This window comes from Moschus berezovskii, chromosome 3 (assembly GCF_049115385.1).
Source record: "Moschus berezovskii isolate FMDL1 chromosome 3, NW_MosBer_1.0, whole genome shotgun sequence".
NCBI lineage: Eukaryota > Metazoa > Chordata > Mammalia > Artiodactyla > Moschidae > Moschus > Moschus berezovskii.
In genome coordinates this window covers 52,035,611-52,058,745 of record NC_142462.1, presented here as the reverse complement: position 1 = coordinate 52,058,745, position 23,135 = coordinate 52,035,611, and the positions used below count along the sequence as shown (strand labels likewise).

General features: G+C 39.8%; 1 protein-coding gene and 1 long non-coding RNA gene across 2 annotated transcripts in view; one reads left to right on the top strand and one right to left on the bottom strand.

Moving 5' to 3' along the window:
* The window catches only part of FBXL13 (F-box and leucine rich repeat protein 13), a 238,177-nt gene that overhangs the window by 158,934 nt on the left and 56,108 nt on the right, over positions 1-23,135 (top strand). Inside the window, exons 16-17 of the mRNA XM_055420161.2 lie at positions 8,004-8,123; positions 8,857-8,983. Coding sequence (XP_055276136.2) covers positions 8,004-8,123; positions 8,857-8,983 — 247 coding nt within the window. The remainder of the gene's footprint in view (positions 1-8,003; positions 8,124-8,856; positions 8,984-23,135) is intronic.
* Positions 1-23,135, bottom strand: part of LOC148778323 (uncharacterized) — an 84,591-nt gene that overhangs the window by 13,493 nt on the left and 47,963 nt on the right. The gene's annotated exons all lie outside the window — the stretch shown is intronic.

Genomic DNA, 23,135 nt, shown 5'->3' with positions numbered 1-23,135 from the left:
CTGACTTGCCTATGAAGAACCAATCTTACTGAAGTGTTTACTTTTGGGTACTAGTTAGATTTTTCCTCTGTGTGGATCTGCTCACAGATGGCAAGTTCTTACTGAAACCGTTTTCTTTCACCTGAGTTACAAATAGGCTTCTAACCTGGCATTCTCAGGTGGGCAAGGATAAAATTCTTGCTAAAATTTCTTCCCCAACTGATAACTCAGCCTCTTTCCTATGTAAATTTCTTAAAATATTATGGGGCCAGAAGATAACAAAACAGCATGTGATTTACAAAAAAATTGGTTAATAGTTTGGATAACATAAGACAAGTCAGAGTAATAAGCTAAGCTAAACAAAATCTTAACCCATGGTCCCTATTATTAAAATGGGGAGGCACTGAGGGTTGGGACGGAAGGCAAAGACAGGATTTGAAATGGGAAAACCTGGATTAGGAAATGAAGCCTCTAGTTAATAGCCATAAGGAACTGAGGCCTCCTACCAACAGACATGTAAGTGAATTTAGAAGCAGATCCTCCACAGTCAGTAAATCCTGCAGATGACTAAAGCCCCAGCTGATAGCTTGTAGTTGTAACCTCATGAACAAGCTGGCATCATGATGGAAGCACAATATGGAAGCTACTATACAACAGCTAATGGACTTCCCTGGTGGCTCAGCTAGTAAAGAATCCATGTGCAGTACAGGAGACCTGGGTTCTATCCTTGGGTTGGGAAGATCCCCTGGAGGAGGGCAAGGCAACCCATACCAGTATTCTTGCCTGGGGAATCCCCATGGACAGAGGAGGCTGGTGGGCTGTAGTCCACGGGGTCGCAAAAAGTCGGACACAACTGAGCAACTAAGAACATAACAGTTAATCCTATTTGTATTAACATGAAATAAAATTAAATTGCACTCATATATTTCACTCAGGCTTCTGTAAGTTAATTAATTTTTTAAATAAATGGAGGTTTTTATGCTTCTAGCAGTATAGTTGACAAAACACTTCAAAGGATTAATACAAACAATTTAGATTTTTGATGAAACATACTTTCAATACATTGCTGAGCCTACAGAGAGTAAGGAAAACATCCAGTTCATGATTCATCACCATCCTCTTGATGAGCAGACTCTCTGAGATGGAGAGTGAAGGGCAAGCAAACATAAAAGGTGGAGCTGCTATAGCATAAATGTTCATTTCAACATTGGCACTGAGAGAATCGATTTTAGTAAAGGGAAGCCAGGATGAGACTTCTGCAGTGTTTGGACCCTTCAAAAAGGACAAAATAGTCTCAAGTAGATAGTACCCAAGCCCCTGGAAGAAGTTATCTCCAAACTTTTTTGAAGGAAAGCATCTTCTCTTTAAGCATCCAGGATTCCCATAGGTTAAGATCAAATAAATAGATGTTCACAATTAAAGACCATTAAATGTATGAAGATATGAGTCATCAAGTGTACAAAGATATGCAAAATAAATTTGAGCTGAGTAATTCAGATATTAGAAGAATCAGTCATAGAATATTAAGTAACAATGTATAAAATGTTTGAATAAATAGATAATGGAACCAGAAATATGAGCAGGCAACAAAATATGATAAAAATAACTAGACTAGCCATGGAAGTAAAAGACATTGGCTCCTTGGAAGAAAATGTGACAAACCTATGACAAACCTACAGAACATACTGAAAAGCAGAGACATCACTTTGCCTACAAAGTTCCATATAATCAAAGCTATGGTTTTTCTAGTAGTCAGGTATGGATATGAGAGTTTGACCATAAAGAAGGCTGAGAGCCAAAAAATTGATACTTTTGAACTGTGGTGCTATAGAATACTCTCAAAGAGCTCCTTGGACAGCAAGGAGATCAAACCAGTCAATCCTAAAGGAAATAAACCCTGAATATTCACTGGAAGGACTAATGCTGAAGCTGAAGCTCTAATACTTTGGCTACTTGATACAAAGAGCCAACTCTTTGGAAAAGACCCTGATGCTGGAAAGGATTGAAGGCAGGAGGAGAAGGTGACGACAGAAGATGAGATGGTTTGATGGTATCACTGATTCAACGGATAAGAGTTTGAGAAAACTCCAGGAAATACTGAAGGACAGGGAAGACTGGTGTGAAGCAGTCCATGGGGTTGCAAAGAGTCAGACATGACTTAATGACTGAACAACAACAACTTGAAAAAATAACTTTTAGAAATAAAAAAATATGATATAGTTATTGAAATAAAATGGATTTCTAATCAGCAGATTAGAACTCAGTGAAGAGAGAAGTACAAAGTTGGAAGATAAATGAAGATATGATAGCAGAGTGAAAAAATAAAAAGAAAAAATGTAATAGAGTATAACAAGATAGGGGAGATTTAATATTAGCGTTTTAGATTAGATTTTTAAAAATTCATCTACAGAAGATACACTTAAAATGGGAAATTTGAGAATCAAAGCATATATTTTTCTCAACCACATATCAATCCTTCAAAAAATGGACTGTGTATAAAGTTTTAAAGCAAGTCCTCACAACTTTTATAGTACTGGTATCAACAAATTATATTCTCTTACTACAGTGCAATTATATTAGGAATCAGTAATAGAAAGCTACATTTTAAAAATATTTATGATTTAAAATGAAAATTCCAGAGCATCAGAATCACCTAAGAAGCTGAATAAAACTACACATGCCCAAGCTCTATCCCAGAGCTACTGAATCTGAATATCTAAGGATGGAACACCAACTTACATATTTTTTAAAAAAGCAACATGGGTGCTTTTGATGCACAGCCAGGTTTACGACTGACTGCATTAACTCATCAACTTGGCCATTATGTGAAATAATCCTTTCTATTGATATTTATGCTTCCTGGATTATCATATAAATTTATAATATACATACATATAAACACAGATACACATCAGTATGTGTGTGTGTGTGTATATAAATGTGTGTTTTCAGGCTATTTTTTGTTTCAGTCATTCATCTGTCTTCTATCTAATCTTACACAGTATTTTATCTGTAAAAATGGGGAAAATAAAGAGTATATACTCAGGATTGTTGTGAGGATAAAATAAATCAATTCATATGTTTAGAATAGTGTCTGGCACTTAATAAACACTCTGTACATGGAACAACAGACTGGTTCCAAATAGGAAAAGGAGTACGTCAAAGCTGTATATTGTCACCTTGCTTATTTAACTTATATGCAGAGTACATCATTAGGAACGCTGGGCTGGAAGAAGCACAGGCTGAAATCAAGATTGCTGGGAGAAATATCAATAACCTCAGATATGTAGATGACACTACCCTTATGGCAGAAAGTGAAGAGGAACTCAAAAGCCTCTTGATGAAAGTGAAAGAGGAGAGTGAAAAGGTTGGCTTGAAGCTCAACATTCAGAAAACAAAGATCATGGCATCTGGTCCCATCACTTCATGGGAAATAGATGGAAAAACAGTGGAAACAGTGTCAGACTTTGTTTTTGGGGGCTCCAAAATCACTGCAGATGATGATTGCAGCCATGATATTAAAAGACGCTTGCTCCTTGGAAGGAAAGTTATGACCAGCCTAGATAGCATATTAAAAAGCAGAGACATTACTTTGCCAACCAAGGTCCGTCTAGTCAAGGCTATGGTTTCTCCCGTGGTCATGTATGGATGTGACAGTTGGACTGTGAAGAAAGCTGATCGCCGAAGAATTGATGCTTTTGAACTGTGGTGCTGGAGAAGACTCTTGAGAGTCCCTTGTACTGCAAGGAGATCCAACCAGTCCACCCTAAAGGAGATCAATCCTGGGTGTTCATTGGAAGGACTGATGCTAAAGCTGAAACTGCAATACTTTGGCCACCTCATGCAACGAGTTGACTCACTGGAAAAGACTCTGATGCTGGGAAAGGTTGGGGGCGGGAGGAGAAGGGGACGACCGAGAATGAGATGGCTGGATGGCATCACCGACTCTGTGGACATGAGTTTGAGTGAACTCCGGGAGTTGGTGATGGACAGGGAGGCCTGGTGTGCTGTGATTCGTGGGGTCGCGGAGAGTCGGACACGACTGAGCGACTGAACTGAAGTGTTAATATTGTCATTATTATTATACCTTAATAAATTCTTTACCATCTGAGCTACCAGGGAAGTCCATGAAGTCAGAAGACGATTGCTTCTTGCCAGGAAAGCAATGACAAACCTAGACAGTGTGTTGAAAAGCAGAGACATTACTATGCTGACAAGGTCCATATAGTCAAGGCTATGGTCTTCCCAGTGGTCACATATGGTTGGGAGAGTTGGACCGTAAAGAAGCCAGAATGCCAAGAATTGATGCCTTTGAACTGTGGTGCTGGGAAGACTCCTGAAAGTCCCTCAAACAGCAAGAAGAGCAAACCAGTCAATCTTAACGGAGATCAACCCTGAATATTCACTGGAAGGACTGATGCCGAAGCTGAAGCTCCAGTATTGTGGTCATCTGATGTGAACAGATGACTCATTGGAAAAGTCCCTGATGCTGGGAAAGATTGAGGGCAGAAAGAGAAGAGGGCATCAGAGGATGAGACAGCTGGATGGCATCACCGATGCAATAAACATGAACTTGGGCAAACTCAGAGAGACAGTGATGGACGGGGAAGTCTGGCATGCTGCAGTCCATGGGATTGCAAAGCGTCAGACAGGACTGGGCGACTGAACAACAACAAAATATATTCTAACAGATTGAAACTCTCTTCATGAGTTGTCTTCTTTTAAATTATTAGATATTTTGCCAGTTTATTCTTCCAAATGAATGTTGGAATAATTTTGTCACATTTCAGAAAAAAATCCTATTGAGATATTAATTGAAATTATGTTAAATACATAAATTTTGGAAAGATATATAGTTTTATAATACTTACTTGAGTTTCTCTTTCTTTGTCCAAGAATTATTTACTAAAAATGTATTCAGATATCTAAGTAGTTTATATCTAATTATAATTTTGTTACTAATTTTTAGTTTTATAACATCATGGTACAAAAAATGTGACCTCCGTCTTTTGGAGTCTTTATTTAGGGGTAAGGCTGATGGGAAGGTTGATGGTTAAGTAGTTTATCATGTTGAATATACTTTAATAGTCCATGGAATTTAAATTACGTTAATTTTTATGTCCCATTTTTGTTTGTCAAAAGCCAAGTCTAATAAAATTGTACCTTAATTATGTTCTATTTGAATTCCTAATTATTTTTCCTTCAGTTTGTATTTATGCTATACTATGTTTGCATAAAGAGGCTTCCCTGCTAGTTTAGATGGTTAAGAATCTGCCTGTAATGCAAAAGACCTGGGTTCGATCTGTGGGTCCAGAAGATCCCCTAAAGAAGGGAATGTCTACCCACTCCAGTATTCTTGCCTGGAGAATTCCATGGACAGAGGAGCCTGGCAGGCTGCAGTCCATGGTTTTGCAAAAAGTCAGACATGACTGAGCGACTAACACTATATGTTGCATAAAAAGTCATGACTTGGATTTTTGTCTTCATAGTAGTATTTTTAAGAATTATTTGGTTAAAAGGTAATTTTTTAAAAGATTGTAGGATGACTTAGTTTTTTATGATTCAGTTCAATTCAGTCGCTTAGTCGTGTCCGACTCTTTGAGACCCCATGAACCACAGCACGCCAGGCCTCCCTGTCCATCACCAACTCCCGGAGTTCACTCAAACTCATGTCCATCGAGTCGGTGGTGACATCCATCCATCTCATTCTCTGTCGTCCCCGTCTCCTCCTACCCCCAATCCCTCCTAGCATCAGACTCTTTTCCAGTGAGTCAACTCGTCGCATGAGGTGGCCAAAGTATTGGAGTTTCAGCTTTAGCATAAGTCCTTCCAATGAACACCCAGGATATATACTTAATATTCAGAAATTTGTAATCCATATTCAAAGGCAAACAAAATTTAGAGTAAGATTTGATTTACAATGACCATAAACATGATTTTGCCCGTGTGTGTGCTTAGTCGCTCAGTTGTATCCGACTCTTTGCAACCCTAGCCCTCCAGGCTCCTCTGTCCATGAAGATTCTCCAGGCAAGAATACTGGAGTGGATTGCCAAGCCCTCCTCCAGGGGATCTTCCTGACCCAGGAATCAAACCAAGGTCTCCTGCATTGCAGGAGGATTCTTTACAAGCTGAGCTACCCAGGAAGCCCGGAATTGCCTATAAATGTTACAAAGCAAATAAATTGATTTAAAATGTTAAAAAAAAATCAAATTACCAGAAAAAAAAATCAGATTGGCCTTGAATTTTTCCTCTGTAACAGAAAATATATTTATAATTGATATTTTATCAATACTGTTTATACTGTTATATTTATATGTTTGGTATTTCTCTTGCAGAGAAGAAATCCAAGACCAATCTGATTTTTTAAAAATTTATTTTATTGAAGTATAGTTGATTTACAATGTTGTGTTAATTTCTATGGATAGTAGGTTTTTTTTTAACACATAACATATATTCGTAAGTTGCTAGGTCACACACACATATTTTAAATTGCCACATTATTACACCATTTCACTGTACATAATTTCATGGCAGGGAAGAATATGATCTCCAAATTCCACACCTATCCATATTCTCTTCATTGGGGGTTAATCCTAATCAATATAAAACTACCCTGTTAGTTTTGTTTAATATTTTTACTAGCATAGTATTTTAACTGAATTGCCTTTCCTGTGTTAATTTTATTTAATCTGGTCCCATCACTTCATGGGAACTAGATGGGGAAACAGTGGAAACAGTGGCTGACTTTATTTTTCTGGGCTCCAAAATCACTGCAGATAGTGACTGCAGTTATGAAACTAAAAGACGTTTACTCCTTGGAAGGAAAGTTATGACCAACCTAGATATCATATTAAAAAGGAGAGACATTACTTTGCCTACAAAGGTCCATCTAGTCAAGGCTACGGTTTTTCCAGTGGTCATGTATGGATATGAGAGTTGGACTGTGAAGAAAGCTGATCGCTGAAGAATTAATGCTTTTGAACTGTGGTGCTGGAGAAGACTCTTGAGAGTCCTGTGGACTGCAAGGAGGTCCAACCAGTCCATCCTAAAGGAAATCAGTCCTGGGTGTTCATTGGAAGGACTGATGGTAAAGCTGAAACTCCAATACTTTGGCCACCTCATGCGACAAGTTGACTCACTGGAAAAGACTCTGATGCTGGGAGGGATTGGGGGTGGGAGGAGAAGGGGACAACAGAGAATGAGATGGCTGGATGGTATCACCGATTCGATGGACATGAGTTTGAGTGAACTCCGGGAGTTGGTGATGGACAGGGAGGCCTGGCGCACTGTGATTCATGGGGTCGCAAACAGTTGGACATGACTGAGCGACTGAACTGAATGCTACTTCACAATTTTCTTCTTGTTGTCATTTTATTAAAAGTGTGTTTCTTGTTGACTATAATTTAGAGAATCATTTATAAGTGAGGACTTATGGCAGGGTGGGGGGGGGGGCACTGACACACAGGTGTCTCTGATTAAGGACAGTGTGGGAAGAATGAGGTCAAGGTGGTCTCACAGCATCAGGCTTTGTCTGCTTCAGAAAGGATCTATATGTAACTTACTGGGTTTTTTCTAGTCCAGCAAAACTGACTTGTACTTAGTGGAAATTCCTCCAAGATTTTGTTAGTAGTTTGATTGTAAGTATTGGTTCTCCCTATCCTAAGTTTTGGTCTTCTTCTTTTGCAGGAGATTGCAACAGGCACGATTTAACATGATCAGATTTTAACTTCAGGGAAGAAACCTTACAGGCCATCTGTTTTATTAATAGTCATGCCACCTAATTAAATGAACGAATGAACAGGAATAGCATTTTTATTAATACTTCTATTACTATTATTTATATATTTTATATTAAAGTAAAATCTATATAACCAAATTTGGTTTACAAATGTGGACAAAATAACAGATACAGATATTACCTTGCTCTTTTGGAATGTACTGGGTGTAATAGCTCTTATTTTAATAGTACTATACATATTTACACATAAAATCACACATAGAGCTTTCCTTATTCTTTCCTACAGAATTGGTGATATGGGACTAAAACAATTGCTTGATGGTCCTGCAAGCACAAAGATAAGAGAATTAAACTTAAGTAACTGTATCCACCTGGGTGATGCCTCCATTGCAAAACTACCAGAACGGTATGATAAAACAAAATTACATATATTATTAGTAACTGTATATCTGTTAATATGAGAGATCAGAGATAGACTTTTGAAGCCATTTGGGAAACATCAGGGATGCCTAGAAGCTGGTCCAATATTCAGTTAAACCAAATAAGATGTTGGAGTCATAGATTAATATTTTTCTATCTCTGTTTATTACTAATTTCACCTTGGAGAAAGTTTGAGATGGAATCACTCAAGAAGTTCTAAATAGCTGTACCTGGGTGACTTACCTGTCCTTTTCAAGGACATTGTCTCTATGGAAACCTTTACTCCAGTGTATCCCAAGGGATATTCTAGTGGGTGAATTTATTCTTGATCCTCTTCACTTGTCAAAGGTCTTGTGTACAGTACAGGGTGAAGTCCAATTCTTGTAGTAAATGTGTAACGAAAAGTGAGAGATTTAACTTTGTCCTTTTACTGGTTATTCATCTTGGTATTTATATGAGTTTTTTTGCATGCATGAAATAATTTTTTCTTATCAGAAATTGCAATATGAAATGAAATCACAGAAAAAATATTTTACTCAGCTGTGTATTGTCAATTATTTCCATTTTTAAGCTTACTATGAACATTAACATTATGATGAGAAAAATAAAATCCTTGTTTCAATAGCATTTGCTTTCCCCAGATGATTTATATGCAAAGAAATTGCTATTTGACAGGGTGATGAAAAGTTTAAAGTAATTTTTCATGCTACTTTTTTCAGGTGCTATAATTTAAACTACTTGAATTTACGAAATTGTGAACATCTGACTGACCAAGGAGTTGAATTTATTGCAAACATCTTTTCATTGGTATCAGTTGATCTCTCTGGAACAGACATCTCTAATGAGGTAAAAAAAAAAAAAAAGACTTCTATTGTTTTCTGTAACACAATCATTTTCCATTTTGTAAACAATGGAGAGAACAACAATTATTTGTTTCTTAAATTATTGGATTATAAAGGGTAAGTTTGGGAAATTTTTTTCTGGGATAGTGATGGTTGAGGTTATTTGTAAATCAATGGTTTTGTTTCTTCTTCAAAAATTGGCAAAATACAATATTTGCAGGAAAGTCCTGACAGATCAGACTATTAGATCTGAAATTTGTTTCAACTATGGACATTTTCTCATTGTGAAGATATATTTTAGATGGCTTAAATATATTTTCATTGTGGATTACACATTCCAAAAGACTACCTTAGTGCTTTTAGATCCAAGTCCTTAGTTCAAAACTGAAATCTAAAAATGGCCTCTTCAAATCTATAAAAGGATGTATTTTAAGAAACTAATTTCCTGCAAGCTGCTGTAGCTACTCATTAGAGTTGAAACACAGGTCACACCCATCCTATCATTCCAGCACTGCTCCATTCAAAATGAAGATAAATCCAGAGATTTGTCATGTTTCTGAAAGACTTTAATGGACGGCAGTTAGATAATAAATATGCTGGCTTCTCTTGATATCCGAGCAATAGGAGGGACAGAAGACAACAGAGGTGAGGATCTCTGCCCCATCTGCTTGCTAAATCCCTAGTCATCCCTCAGTCTCATCAAACACCACTGTCTCTGAGGCCTTCTCTGAGAAGTCCTACCGTACAGGCAAACAGAGCAACTTCTCTGTGTACCTCTGCAGCCTCAGTGTGTCCTTTACCATGACCTCTTTCTCACCACATTACTGATACCCATGTTATCTGTCCATCTTTCCCCACACATTCAGTAGGCTCTTTTAAATAAAGAACTGTGTCTGTTTATTGGTACAGTTCTTTCTCTTCTTTATCTAAGAATGAATTTAGATTTGGCCTCCATTCTGCTATTCTCTCCTCTTACTTGGAGTGTTGGTGGTGGTGGTGGTTTAGTTGCTAAGTTGTGTCTGACTCTTGCGACCCCATGGACTGTAGCCTGCCAGGGTCCTCTGTCCATGGGATTCTCCAGGCAAGAATACAGGAGTGTTTGTCATTTCCTTCTCCAGGGGATCTCCCCAACCCAGGAATCGAACCTAGATCTCTGGCATTGAAGGCAGCTTCTTTACCAACTAAGGAGTGTTGGAGTGTTGTCTAAATGTAGAATGAGACGGGGAGGCTGGGATAGTTACATGTAGTCAACTCATTACGGTGAAATCAAGCCTGGTCTTCTCAGTGCTGTCTTTTGTCCAAGGTGGAATCCCCTGAAGTGTCTGACGGCCCATTTGGTCTTTGGTTTCCTTCCAGGGAAATCCCAGATGTATATTCCCTGTCCCAGCTCCAAGGGCCCCTCAAGTTTTGGGGCTCCTTTGTCATACGTGCCTTGCTCTGGGCCCCTCTGGGTCATCCTGAGGTGTGGGGACTCTGTGAGGCCTTCTTAGGTCCATAGTCCCAGACACCCCCTGCAGACGTTTTCCCACTTTTACATCTGGGCGCATTTGTCCTCAGACCCATGCCTCACCCTTCTTACTCTCCTACAGAGTGGCTGACTTATGTCTGTTAGATTCCATCTGGGTTTGGTGCTTGTAAGGTATCTGTGAACAGCAGGAGGGGCAGAAGCAGGCAGAGGCCAGGGTTTTTGTCCACCTTTCCCTGCATTATTACTATCAGCTGCATTTCTTTTGTGATCTACTCCCTTTGGTCAGGATTGTTGTGGTTCCAGTTTCCCACATGACCTTGGACCGTCAGAAACACCATCTCTTTCCACTGTCCTCCCAGAATAGGCGTGGTACTGGCTTCCTGCTACTGCTAATATCTAGATTTTGTCCTCATTCCATTAGGTTCCTAAGGTGTCTAATACCTATTAGTCCATTTTCTTTCACGATTGTATCTCCTCCGTTTTAAACAAGAGTTGTTTTTATTTTCCTCATTAGATTTTAGCTGGTACAATGATGACCACAGGGAAACTCTGATCCCTTGTTGCTTTTCACAAGCATACCAGGGAAAGATAGAATGAGTTCTCCTGTACTCTTATATTGCCAACCTATCAGGAGATAGAGTCCAGCGAGGTCTGAAGTGGGCCCTGTATCCAGCATCTCATCCTTCTGCTTCCCTCTGGCTCTCCTTTCCCCTCTTCTTCCTCCAAGCTCCCCTCCTTCCTGCGCTGCTCTCTCCCTTTCCCTTCTCTTCTCCTCTCCCCTCTTCTCTTCTTTGCTCCCTGTCTTTTCTCTTGGCATAGATTACTTATCTAATCTGGGGGTGGAAGACATGTTCCAACTGATTACATGGTTTTTAAAAACGTCATGCTCCAAGTCTTTCAGGGTTTGGAATTTTAAGCTTACAAGTCCAGGATGTTTTTCTACTCTGATGTTCTGTAAAAACCCTTCCCTGACACATACAACCAGCTGTTGTCTGAAGGATCACAGGGTAATGAGAAGGATCAAAGCACATTATAAATTACATCAAAATATAATTCCATCACAGGACTCCTCACAACCTGAAGGATCTGGTGAACATTTGCTGAATTAACGAAAGGAGGTCTATCCTAGGTTTTAGCATTTGTGAAAAACTCAGTTTTTATTTTCAAAGATCATATATTAAAACTTTTATCAACTGAGGATAAGTTTAAAATTTAGGGATATAGCCTCAAGTCCCATTCACTGTTTTTATTTTCTGGTAAAAAATTAAACAATCTGAAAGAACACCTGTGGAGAAGAAAGTTAGTTGTTTTCTGCTAAAAGATGGAAAAATTAGTCTTCTGAAGGCTATTGTTTTCTTTCTTCAAGTCAGTTAAATTCAGATCTAAAAGGCAAATGACTGGCAACACAAGGTACAACAGCTCTGGAAGCTAACCTCAAACAGTCAAATTAAAATGAGTCAGCCCAGATGTCAAACTGGGCAGCTAACACCAGCCTGGACTGTAGGTCTGATGAAGTGCAAATATGACTACAGATTTAACACTTAGGATTTAAACTCTGGAATGTTACAGATATTCAGTTCAGTTCAGTTCAGTCACTCAGTCGTGTCCGATTCTCTGCGACCCCATGAATCACAGCACGCCAGGCCTCCCTGTCCAGAGGTCAAATGTGACCATTTATACCTTTGGGAAAAAATAGATTATGTTTTCTAATAATTATGTTTACTCACAATTCTTTTCAATAGTGAGTTTTCAGTTTGAATCATACTATATATTTAGTTAACAAATATTTATTCTGACTACATTGTGCTCAGTGCTAAGGGTACCGGAATCAGCAAAACAGACCCGGCCCCTCCTCCTAGCCCTTACATTCTAGTGGAAGACAGGTGTGGAACAATGGTCATAAAACGAGATGGGTGCGGGAAACAAACAGAAGGGAAACTTAACCTGAGTCAAAGTCAGAGAAGACCTTCTTTTACAAGAGAAGGAGAAGGGGTATGTGACAGGTCAAAGCAACAGCTTGCACAAAGATAAAGAGGTTGAAAGAATGGTGGCACTAAAGACATCTGCACACTTGGATATAGCGCGACTGTGAGGACAGTGGTGCGAGATGACGTTTGACAGGTAGGCAGGGGCCAGGTCATGAGGGGCCCAGAAGTCACAGTGAGGAGTTTGTTCTCTGCCTTGCTGGCAACAGAAGGACATTCGGTATTGTCAATTAGGCCACAAAATATTAAAACTCAAATTTTGAAACGATCACTCTATCTGCTGGATAGACATGGGAATAGGGCTTCTCTAGTGGCTCAGGCAGTAAAGAATCCACCTGTAATGCCGGAGACCTGGGTTCGATCCCTGGGTCAGGAAGATCCCCTGGAGAAGGAAATGACAACCCACTCCAGTATTCTTGCTTGGAGAATCCCATGAACAGAGAAGTTTGGCAGGCAACAGTCCAGGGGGTTACAAAGAGTCAGACATGCCTGAGCAACTAAGCATAAACGGTCAGTGACTGATTATAAAGCAGTAAACCAGGTGAAAAATTATGAGAGTCTGTATTTAGGGCTAGAACCAGCGAGATGGTAGTAAGGCTGGCACAGCAGATTTGAGAGACATTTGGAGAAAGAATCAATGGGAACTAGAGACAGAATGAATATGGAGGTAAGGAAGAGAAGGAGAAAATCAAGGATGATGCCAGATTTTTGGCTTGAGTGGCTGTATATATGGTGGTATCCCTTACTGAGCTGTGTCCTTTCCACAGTGGGAGAAGAAGGATTGCTACAGGTTGGGGAAATAGGCATGTTTAGTTTGAGTCATCTGCAAAACAGCTATACAGAGATGTAGAAGAGCTCTAGAAATAAGCAGGGAAATCAGTGAAATTTACTACTCGAAGGTAGAAGAGCCTTTAAGGTTGCACGGCTAATGGGATTTTATGTTTGGAAAATCATGGATGCTCATGAGGAAGTTAATCAGCAAAGAAAAAACTATAGATATTTAGAAATCAAGCAATATATTTAACTGAGAGAACTAATTTAAATGGGGACAGCAAGGAAGAGAACAGTTACTTCAAACTTTATACATTCCTTTTAATAATTTTATTGTTTTCAGCCATTCCTTTTTGGAAAAATAGTGACTAATCTGTTACATCATCCAAGAATAAAAGTTGTTTAGGAAGTTATCTAATAAGCATATTTTACAGAAAGAGGAAGGATATCAATTTTCATCTTCTAATATAAAGAGAATAGGATTTGCAAGTGAAGGAAATAGCTTACTAATGTGATGATATTTTATGGTATCTTTAAAAATCTTTAATTTTCTATAGCTTTTTCTTAATGTCTAATTCAGCGGGATGTTATTCATTCCCTATTACCCCAGAGGATTGTTTGAATATAAGGTTATATTTCCATGATTATGGGAACATGTTTTCTGCTAGGTAGGAGAATTATCACTTACTGAAGACCACAGGATCCCCAGTTAGGGCAGTTAAAGCTGCTGCTTAGGTTGTCTCAGTCACCACCCATACTTGTTTAAAGGAAAAATGAGTCAGAGCTGTGTTCCAGACATATGCTTAGACAGTGGTTTAAGAAGACTCTTTCATTTGCCTGATTTTCAAAATTTTTCACCATCAGCACTAGAAAAATGTTCACCCTAAGTGTCCATTGTGTAGGCCATCTCCTGGCGTGCCCTCATGAGAATGTAACACCCATGAGGCTGAGACTTAATTTTGTTCACTGTTGTTTTCCCAGAATCCTGAGGGTAGTAGATGCTTGATACTCACTGAATGAAGGAACAAATGCTGAGCTCTACAATACCAAATATGAGTAAGATTTGTTCCCTGCAGCCCAATTTGGAAGAGTGTGACTCATTTAAATATGGTATGGAAGATGGAGTGATAGAGGATGCAGAGAAAGGGATCTATTAACTCAGCCAGTCTAACACAAAAGCAAGTCTATGCTTGCCTATTTAGGGTATTTTATGCAGCTTAGTACTGCTAGAATATACTGTGAAAAGGAGATGTTACCAACGGAATGTCACGCTATGCCAAGGACTCTGGACTTGAATCAATGATGAAGTAGCACCTAGAAGGGGAGTCACAGTCATGGTCAGCCTCCCATTTTAGATTATCTGGGTTATTCTATTTGCTTGGGTTCCAAAACCATTGCGGATGGTGACTGCAGCCATGAAATTAAAAGACACTTGCTCCTTGGAAGAAAAGCTGTGACAAACATAGACAGCATATTAAAAGGCAGAGACATCACTTTGTTGACAAAGGTCCATACAGTCAAAGCTGTATAGTTTTTTCAGTAGTCGTGTATGGATGTGAGAGCTGTACCATAAAGAAGAATGAATGCTGAAGAATGAATGCTTTCAAACTGTGGGGCTGGAGAAGACTCTTGACAGTCCCTTGGACTGCAAGGAGATCAAACCAATAAATACTAAAGGAAATAAACCCTGAATATTCATTGGAAGGACTGATGCTGAAGCTCTAATACTTTCTCCACCTGAAGCAAAGAGCCAACTCTTTGGAAAAGACCCTGATGCTGGAAAGGATTGAGAGCAGGAGGAGAAGGGATAACAGAGGATGGAACGGTTGGATGGCATTACTGATTCAATGGACATGAGTGTGAGCAAACTCTGGGAGAGAGTGAAGGACAGGGAAGCCTGGCATGCTGCAGTCCATGGGGTCACAAAGAGTAGGATACAACTTAGCAACTGAACAACAACAAATTCTCTGGGGGATAGACTGGAGGGGAAAGCAGTGGGACTTATTTCAGTAGTTAAAGAAAGAGATGAATTTTTTAACTACGTTAGAGTAGTAGTGTGGAAAGAACACTGTCAAGACTACTTAGGAGGTAAAACTGAAAGAGTCTGGTGACTGACTAGATGGGGAAGATAAGGCCTCGAGGTCAAAAGGATAAGAATGATTCCAAATCTGACTTTGGGTGGATGGAGGTCCTACTTCAAAGAAAGTTAGGTAATGCAGGAAAAGTAACAGGTTTTGAGGGAAAGGTGGTTTCGGTTTTATTAGAATGAGTTAGAGTGGGTGGGATATTCAGGACAAAGGCTTGGGGGAGAGATCCTGAAGGAAGACTCAGATTTTTAGAAGTCATCAGCATGAAGGTTTGTATGTGGCAAAGATCCTGCGGGAGCGTAGGGAGTAAGGAGAAATGTGTACCTGGGAAGAACACAACAGAAAACCAGTATTTAAAGAGTGGGAAGAAGATGAATCCACAGAGTATACTAAAGATAGAAGATGAAAAAGGTTTTTAAGAGAACCAGAAGAGTGCAGTCATGTGCGGAATGTTGAGAGGATAATGCAACATGTCTAATAAAACAGAAATAAAATCAGAGAAAGACCAAAGTTTTAAAGAACATTTACCATTAATTAAACAGATCACTGCTGACTCCTCCAATATCATTCATGTCTCTGCTCCTCTCATTCCCTTTCCTCCAGCCCCACTGCCACTTTTTAGCTCCTGAAACATGCCAAATTCTTTCCTACCTTGGGATATTTATACATATTGTACTTTCAGCTTCGGATGCTCCTCCTTCCATACTTGTGCCTGGGTGGGTAGATGCTGAGCAAGAAATCACTGATGTTTCTGACAATAGCTGCAACTTCCTAACATAAGCTCATAGTATCTTTTAAGATATTTTGGATGTAATTTTATTTATAATAAACATCAGTCATGCTATCCATAATGACCAGATAATCACACTCTCAACGTAGGTCATTTCAAGGCAATAGCAATAGGTTTTATTTTATTGATGCATTCTTTTTTTTTAAGAAAACATAAATCACATGGTGAGATTAATTTCTCTACATGTCTTTCTAAATAAGTTAGCATTCTTTAGTTCCTAGTACACCGTATCTCGAAGGAAAGTTATGACCAACCTAGATAGCATATTAAAAAGCAGAGACATTACTTTGCCAACAAAGGTCCATCTAGTCAAGGCAATGGTTTTTCCCGTGGTCATGTATGGATGTGAGAGCTGGACTGTGAAGAAAGCTGATCGCCGAAGAATTGATGCTTTTGAACTGTGGTGCTGGAGAAGACTCTTAAGAGTCTCTTGTACTGCAAGGAGATCCAACCAGTCCATTCTAAAGGAGATCAGTCCTAGGTGTTCATTGGAAGGACTGATGCTAAAGCTGAAACTGCAATACTTTGGCCACCTCATGCGATGAGTTGACTCACTGGAAAAGACTCTAATGCTGGGAAGGATTGGGGGTGGGAGGAGAAGGGGACGACAGAATGAGATGGCTGGATGGCATCACCGACTCGATGGACATGAGTCTGAGTGAACTCCGGGAGTTGGTGATGGACAGGGAGGCCTGGCGTGCTGTGATTCATGGGGTCGCAAAGAGTCGGACACGACTGAGCGACTGAACTGAACTGAACACGATATCTCATCTCTGCTACATTACAGCATAGTCTCCTAAAGGCGTATTATACTTTTAGAAGGCCTCACAGCAATAAAGACTCTTGAATTGCTGGTAGCACCCAAATTATTTTCAAATTGAACTGTAAAACAATAAATTAAGTAAGTAACCCCAACTGAATATTAACCAAACTGATCACATGGTTCATAACCTTCTCTAACTCAATGAAACTACAAGCCATGCCATGTGGGGCCACCCAAGATAGACAGGTCATGGTGGAGAATTCTGACAAAACGAGGTCCGCTGGAGAACAGAATGACAAACCACTTCAGCATTCCTGTCTTGAGAATCCCATGAACAGTATGAAAAGGCAAAAAGATATGACACTGAAAGATGAACTACCCAAGTCAGTAGGTGCCCAATATGCTACTGGAGAAGTGCAGAGAAATAGCTCCAAAAAGAATGAAGAGGCTGAGCCAGAGAGAAAACAACGCCCAGTTGTGGATGTGACTGGTGACGGAAGTAAAGCCTGATGCTGTAAAGAACAATACTGCATACAAACCTGGAATGTTAGATCTATGTATCAGGGTAAATTAGAAGTGGTCAAACAGGAGATGGCAAGAGTGAACATTGATATTTTCGGAATCAGTGAACTAAAATGGACTGGAATGGGCGAATTTAATTCAGACGACCATTATATCTACTACAGTGGGAAAGAATCCCTTAGAAGAAATGGAATAGCCCTCATAGTCAACAAGAGTCTGCAATGCAGTACTTGGGTGCAATCTCAAAAACAACAGAATGATCTCTGTTTGTTTCCAAGGCAAACCATATAACATCACAGTAATCCAAGTCTATGCCCCAACCACTATTGCTGAAGAAGCTGAAGTTGAACAGTTCTATGATGAACTACAAGACCTTCTAGAACTAACACCAAAAGAAACGTGTCCTTTTCATCATAGGGGACTGGAATGCAAAAGTAGGAAGTCAAGAGATACCTGGGGTAACAGGCAAGTTTGACCTTGGTGAACAAAATGAAGCAAGGCAAAGGCTAACAGAGTTCTGCCATGAGAACACACTGGTCATAGCAAATACCCTCTTCCAACAACACAAGAGATGACTCTACACATAGACATTATCAATGGTCAATACCAAAATCAGATTGATACTATTCTTTGCAGCCAAAGAAGGAGAAGCTCTATCTAATCAGCAAAAAAAAAAAAATGACCAGGAGCTGACTGTGGCTCAGATCATGAACTCCTTATTGCCAAATTCAGGCTTAAATTGAAGAAAGTAGGGTAAACCACTATACCGTTCAGGTATGACCTAAATCAAATCCCTTAGGATTATACAGTGGAAGTGAGAAATAGATTCAATGGATTAGATCTGATAGACAGAGTGCCTGAAGAACGATGGATGAAGGTTCATAACATTGCACAGAGGTGGTGATCAAAACTATCCCCAAGAAAAAGAAATGCAAAAAGGCAAAATGCTTGTCTAAGGAGGCCTTACAAATAGCTATGAAAAGAAAAGAAGCAAAAGGCAAAGGAGAAAAGGAAAGATATATCCATCTAAATGCAGAGTTCTAAAGAACAGCAAGGAGAGATCAGAAAGCCTTCCTAAGTGAACAATGCAATGAAGTAGAGGAAAACAACAGATGGGAAAGACTAGATATTTCTTCAAGAAAATTAGAGATACCAAGGGAACATTTCATTCAAAGATGGGCTCGATAAAGGATAGAAACAATAAAGGCACAATAAAGGACAGAAATGGTATGGACATAACAGAAGAAGAAGATATTAAGAAGAGATGACAATAATACACAGAAGAACTATACAAAAAAGATCTAAAAAACCCAGATAATCATGATGGTGTAATTACTCACCTAGAGCCAGACATCCTGGAGTGCAAAGTCAAGTGGGTCTTGGGAAGCATCACTACAAACAAAGCTAGTGGAGGTGATGGAATCCCATCTGAACTACTGCAAAGCCTAAAAGATGATGGTGTGAAAGTGCTACACTCAATACGCCAGCAAATTCAGAAAACTCAGCAGTGACCACAGGACTGGAAAAGGTCAGTGTTAATTCCAATCCCAAAGAAAGGCAGTGCCAAAGAATGTTCAAATGACCACACAATTGTGCTTATCTCACATGCTAGCAAAGTAATGCTCAAAAATTCCCAAGCGAGGCTTCATAAGTGAACCATGAACTTCCAGAGGTTAAAGCTGGATTTAGAAAAGACAGAGGAATCAAAGATCAAATTGCCAACATCCGTTGGATCATAAAAAAAGCAAGAGAATTCCAGAAAAACATCTACTTCTTCTTCATTGACTATGCTAAAGCCTTTCGTTGCGTGGATCACAACAAAGTGTGGAAAATTCTTCAAGAGATGGGAATACCAGACTACCTCCTGAGAAATCCATACACAGGTCAAGAAGCAACAGTTAGAACTTGACATGGAACAATGGACTGGTTTCAAATTGGAAAGGAATATGTCAAGGCTGTATATTGTCACCTTGCTTATTTAACTTGTATGCAGAGTACATCAGGCAAAATGCCAGGCTGGATGAAGCACAAGCTGGAATCAAGATTGTCGGGAGAAATATACACAACCTCAGATATGCAGATGTCACCACTCTGCAGAAAGTGAAAAGGAAATAAAGAACCTCTTGATGAAAGTGAAAGAGGAGTGTGAAAAAGCAGGCTTAAAACTCACCACTCAAAAAACAAAGATCATGGCATCTGGTCCCATCACTTCATGGGAAATAGATGGGGAAACAATGGAAACAGTGACAGGCTTTATTTTCTTTGGCTCCAAAATCACTGCAGATGGTGACTGCAGCCATGAAATTAAAAGATGCTTGCTCCTTGGAAGAAAAGCTATGCCCAACCTAGACAGCATATTAAAAAGCGAGACATTTCTCTGCCAACAAAGGTCCATCTAGTCAAAGCTATGGTTTTTCCGGTAGTCATGTATGGATGTGAGAGTTGGACTATAAAGAAAGCTGAGTGCCGAAGAATTGATGCTTTTGAACTGTGGTGTTGGAGAGGACTCTTGAGAATCCCTTGGACTGCAAGGAGATCAAACCAATCAATCCTAAAGGAAATCAGTCCTGAATATTCACTGGAAGGACTGATGCTAAAGCCGAAGCTCTGTACTTCGGCTGCCTGATGAGAAGAGTTGACTCACTGGAAAAGACCCTGATGCTGGAAAAGACTGAAGGCATGACGAGAAGGGGACAACAGAAGATGAGATGGTTGGATGGCTTCACCAACTCGATGGACATGAGTTTGAGCAAGCTCCAGGAATTGGTGATAGAGAAGCTTGCCATGCTGCAGTCCATGGAAAAGCAAAGAGTCAGACACGACTGTGTGACTGAACTGAACTGAACTGTATTGAATATTGGCATGTTTTCCATATTAATTTTAACTGTAATTATTATAAGATCATTTCAGATCTAGCGAAAAAAAAAAAAAAAACCTCAAAGACTAAGTAATATATAAGAATAGAAAGAAGCCAGTGTGAGATCTTTAACAATAATTAGTGTAGTCTACTACTGCTGCAATATTAAAAAGCAGAGACATTACTTTGCCAACCAAGGTCCGTCTAGTCAAAGCTATGGTTTTTCCCGTGGTCATGTATGGATGTGAGAGTTGGACTGTGAAGAAAGCTGATCGCCGAAGAATTGATGCTTTTGAACTGTGGTGCTGGAGAAGACTCTTGAGAGTCCTTTGGACTGCAATGAGATCCAACCAGTCCATTCTAAAAGAGATCAATCCTGGGTGTTCACTGGAAGGACTGATGCTAAAACTGAAACTCCAATACTTTGGCCACCTCATGCAATGAGTTGACTCACTGGAAAAGACTCTCATGCTGGGAAGGATTGGGGGCAGGAGGAGACAGGGAAGACAGAGAATGAGATGGATGGATGGCATCACCAACTTGATGGACATGAGTCTGAGTGAACTCCGGGAGTTGGTGATGGACAGGGAGGCCTGGCATGCTGTGATTCATGGGCTCGCAAAGAGTTGGACACGACTGAGTGAGTGAACTGAACTGAACTGAACTACTGCTGCTGCTAAGTCACTTCAGTTGTGTCCGACTCTGTGCGACCCCATAGATGCCAGCTCCCCAGGCTCCCCCATCCCTGGGATTCTTCAGGCAAGAACACTGGAGTGGGTTGCCATTTCCTTCTCCAATGCATGGAAGTGAAAAGTGAAAGTGAAGTCGCTCAGTCGTGTCTGACCCTCAGCGACCCCATGGACTGCAGCCTTCCATGCTCCTCCATCCATGGAGTTTTCCAGGCAAGAGTACTGGAGTGGGGTGCCATTGCCTTCTCCAAGTGTAGTCTAAACGTCTCTCAATTCTGTCCCCCTGCCTGCTCTCCATCCCTGCTGTCACTGCCATAGTTCAAGCATCATTCTTCTTACTAACCTCTTTTGCCTTAAGCATCACTGTCCTCAATCCATTCTTCACTTTGCTGTAGCGTGATTTTCCAGCACGTAAATCTGAGTCTTTCACTTCTTTGTTCATATATCGTCAGGAGATCTACATTGCTTTCAGTATAAAATCTGAACAGTCTAGTATGGGGGACCAAGACTTACTAAGGTGGTTCCTGCCCACCTACGCAGCCTTACTTCCATATAACTTCCACCTTCATTTTTAGCTCCAGAGACACAGAAATGATTCTCCTACAGCTCCTCAGACATGTCTTGCTCTTCTTTTCTTCTCACTTCTGTGAGTACTTCTCTCTGTCTGAAACACCCTTTCTTCTTGTCTACCTGCTGACTTCTTGCTCATCCCTCAAGTTTCAGCTGTGTGAAGCTCCCCTGGAATTCCTGGGCAATTCCCAGGCAAAGCTTAGGATCTCCCCACCTTGTGTTTCCACTGTACTTTATAATGTCTCCAATAAAGCAATCAGCTCAATATATTTTTGAGTCACTCAATGTATTTTAATATTTTTTTCCATGCCTGCCTCCTTACAACATTGTAAGACTCTTCAGGGCAGAACCTGGATTGTCCCATCTTTGGGATGCCCAGCATAACACCTAATACATAAAAGGTGTGTAAAATATTTGATCAGTAAGCAGTGAGTAAGGGAATGAATGGATCTGGTACCATTTTCTTCCTCTAAACCAAACACAAGATTTTTCAAAATGCCACATCTTCTCAGCTACGATCTGAGCTGGAGTGGGAATGCTTACAGCTGCACGTCTTAACCTGATGATATGCTTTCAAGAGACCACCTATCTGCATGGAACACAAACACAAATTAAGGCTGAGGTGTAGTGCACCACAACTCCTACAGCGGGAAGCACAGGAAACCACTTAAGATTTAAGAAACAGAAAGAATGGGAGTTAAAAGAAAGAATAACTCAGAGATAAATGGATTTGCCTTGGATTAAAAAAAAAAAGCACACACATAAGAAGTTTGCCCTATTGAACTTTTTCCTATGGGGCTGGACCTTTCCTTAGTCCATTCCAGGCCCCTCTTCACAGCCAGTGGCCTTATATGAATCTGCTGGTCCCATCACTATCAATAGTGGTTTTCCTCATAGAGCTTGTAGTCAATTTTCTCCCGTTTCCAGAAAAATGCCTACTAAAATCATTGCAAAAAAGAAGTGACCAACTTGAGCTTGTCACTTCCCTCCAGGAGAATCTTTGGTTGATATAACTTTCCTCTCAACCTCCACCAGGTAGGAGGCAAGTAGACCCAAGGTGACTTACTCTATTTCCAGGAAACAGAGATGCTTATTTTCTTTCCCTCCACAAACACATAGAGGACCTATTTCTGTGTATTGATCAAAGCCTGCTTTCTTTTAGACTTGTAGGTTGGTAAATTAGGTTGGAAAGGTTGGCACATTTTAAAAAGTATGGTTACAAAATCCATACTAATAATCAAGTAAATAGAAATAAAAATAATTAAATAGAAAAGGTAAATTATTTTTACAAAATTGTAATTGCTAACCAGAGTGTAAAAGGTCACTTGTGAGGTTAAAGATATATTTTCATGGACATTGTACAAGAGAGTGTTATCAGTGATTTTAGAAAGAGGATGTGTTAATCTAGATAAAATGTATTTTCAGATAAAAGTTTTGTTCTTTATTCCTAAAAGAATGTGTAAGCAATACTGAATACACTGACTGCTTCAGAAAGAAACATATTAAATGTAAACCATGATTCACAGAATTACAAAACTGTTAGTCACTCAGTTGTGTGCAACTTCTTGCAACCCCATGGACTGTAGCCTGCCAGGCTACTCTGTTGATGGGATTTTCCAGGCAAGAATATTGGAGTGGGTTGCCACTCCCTTCT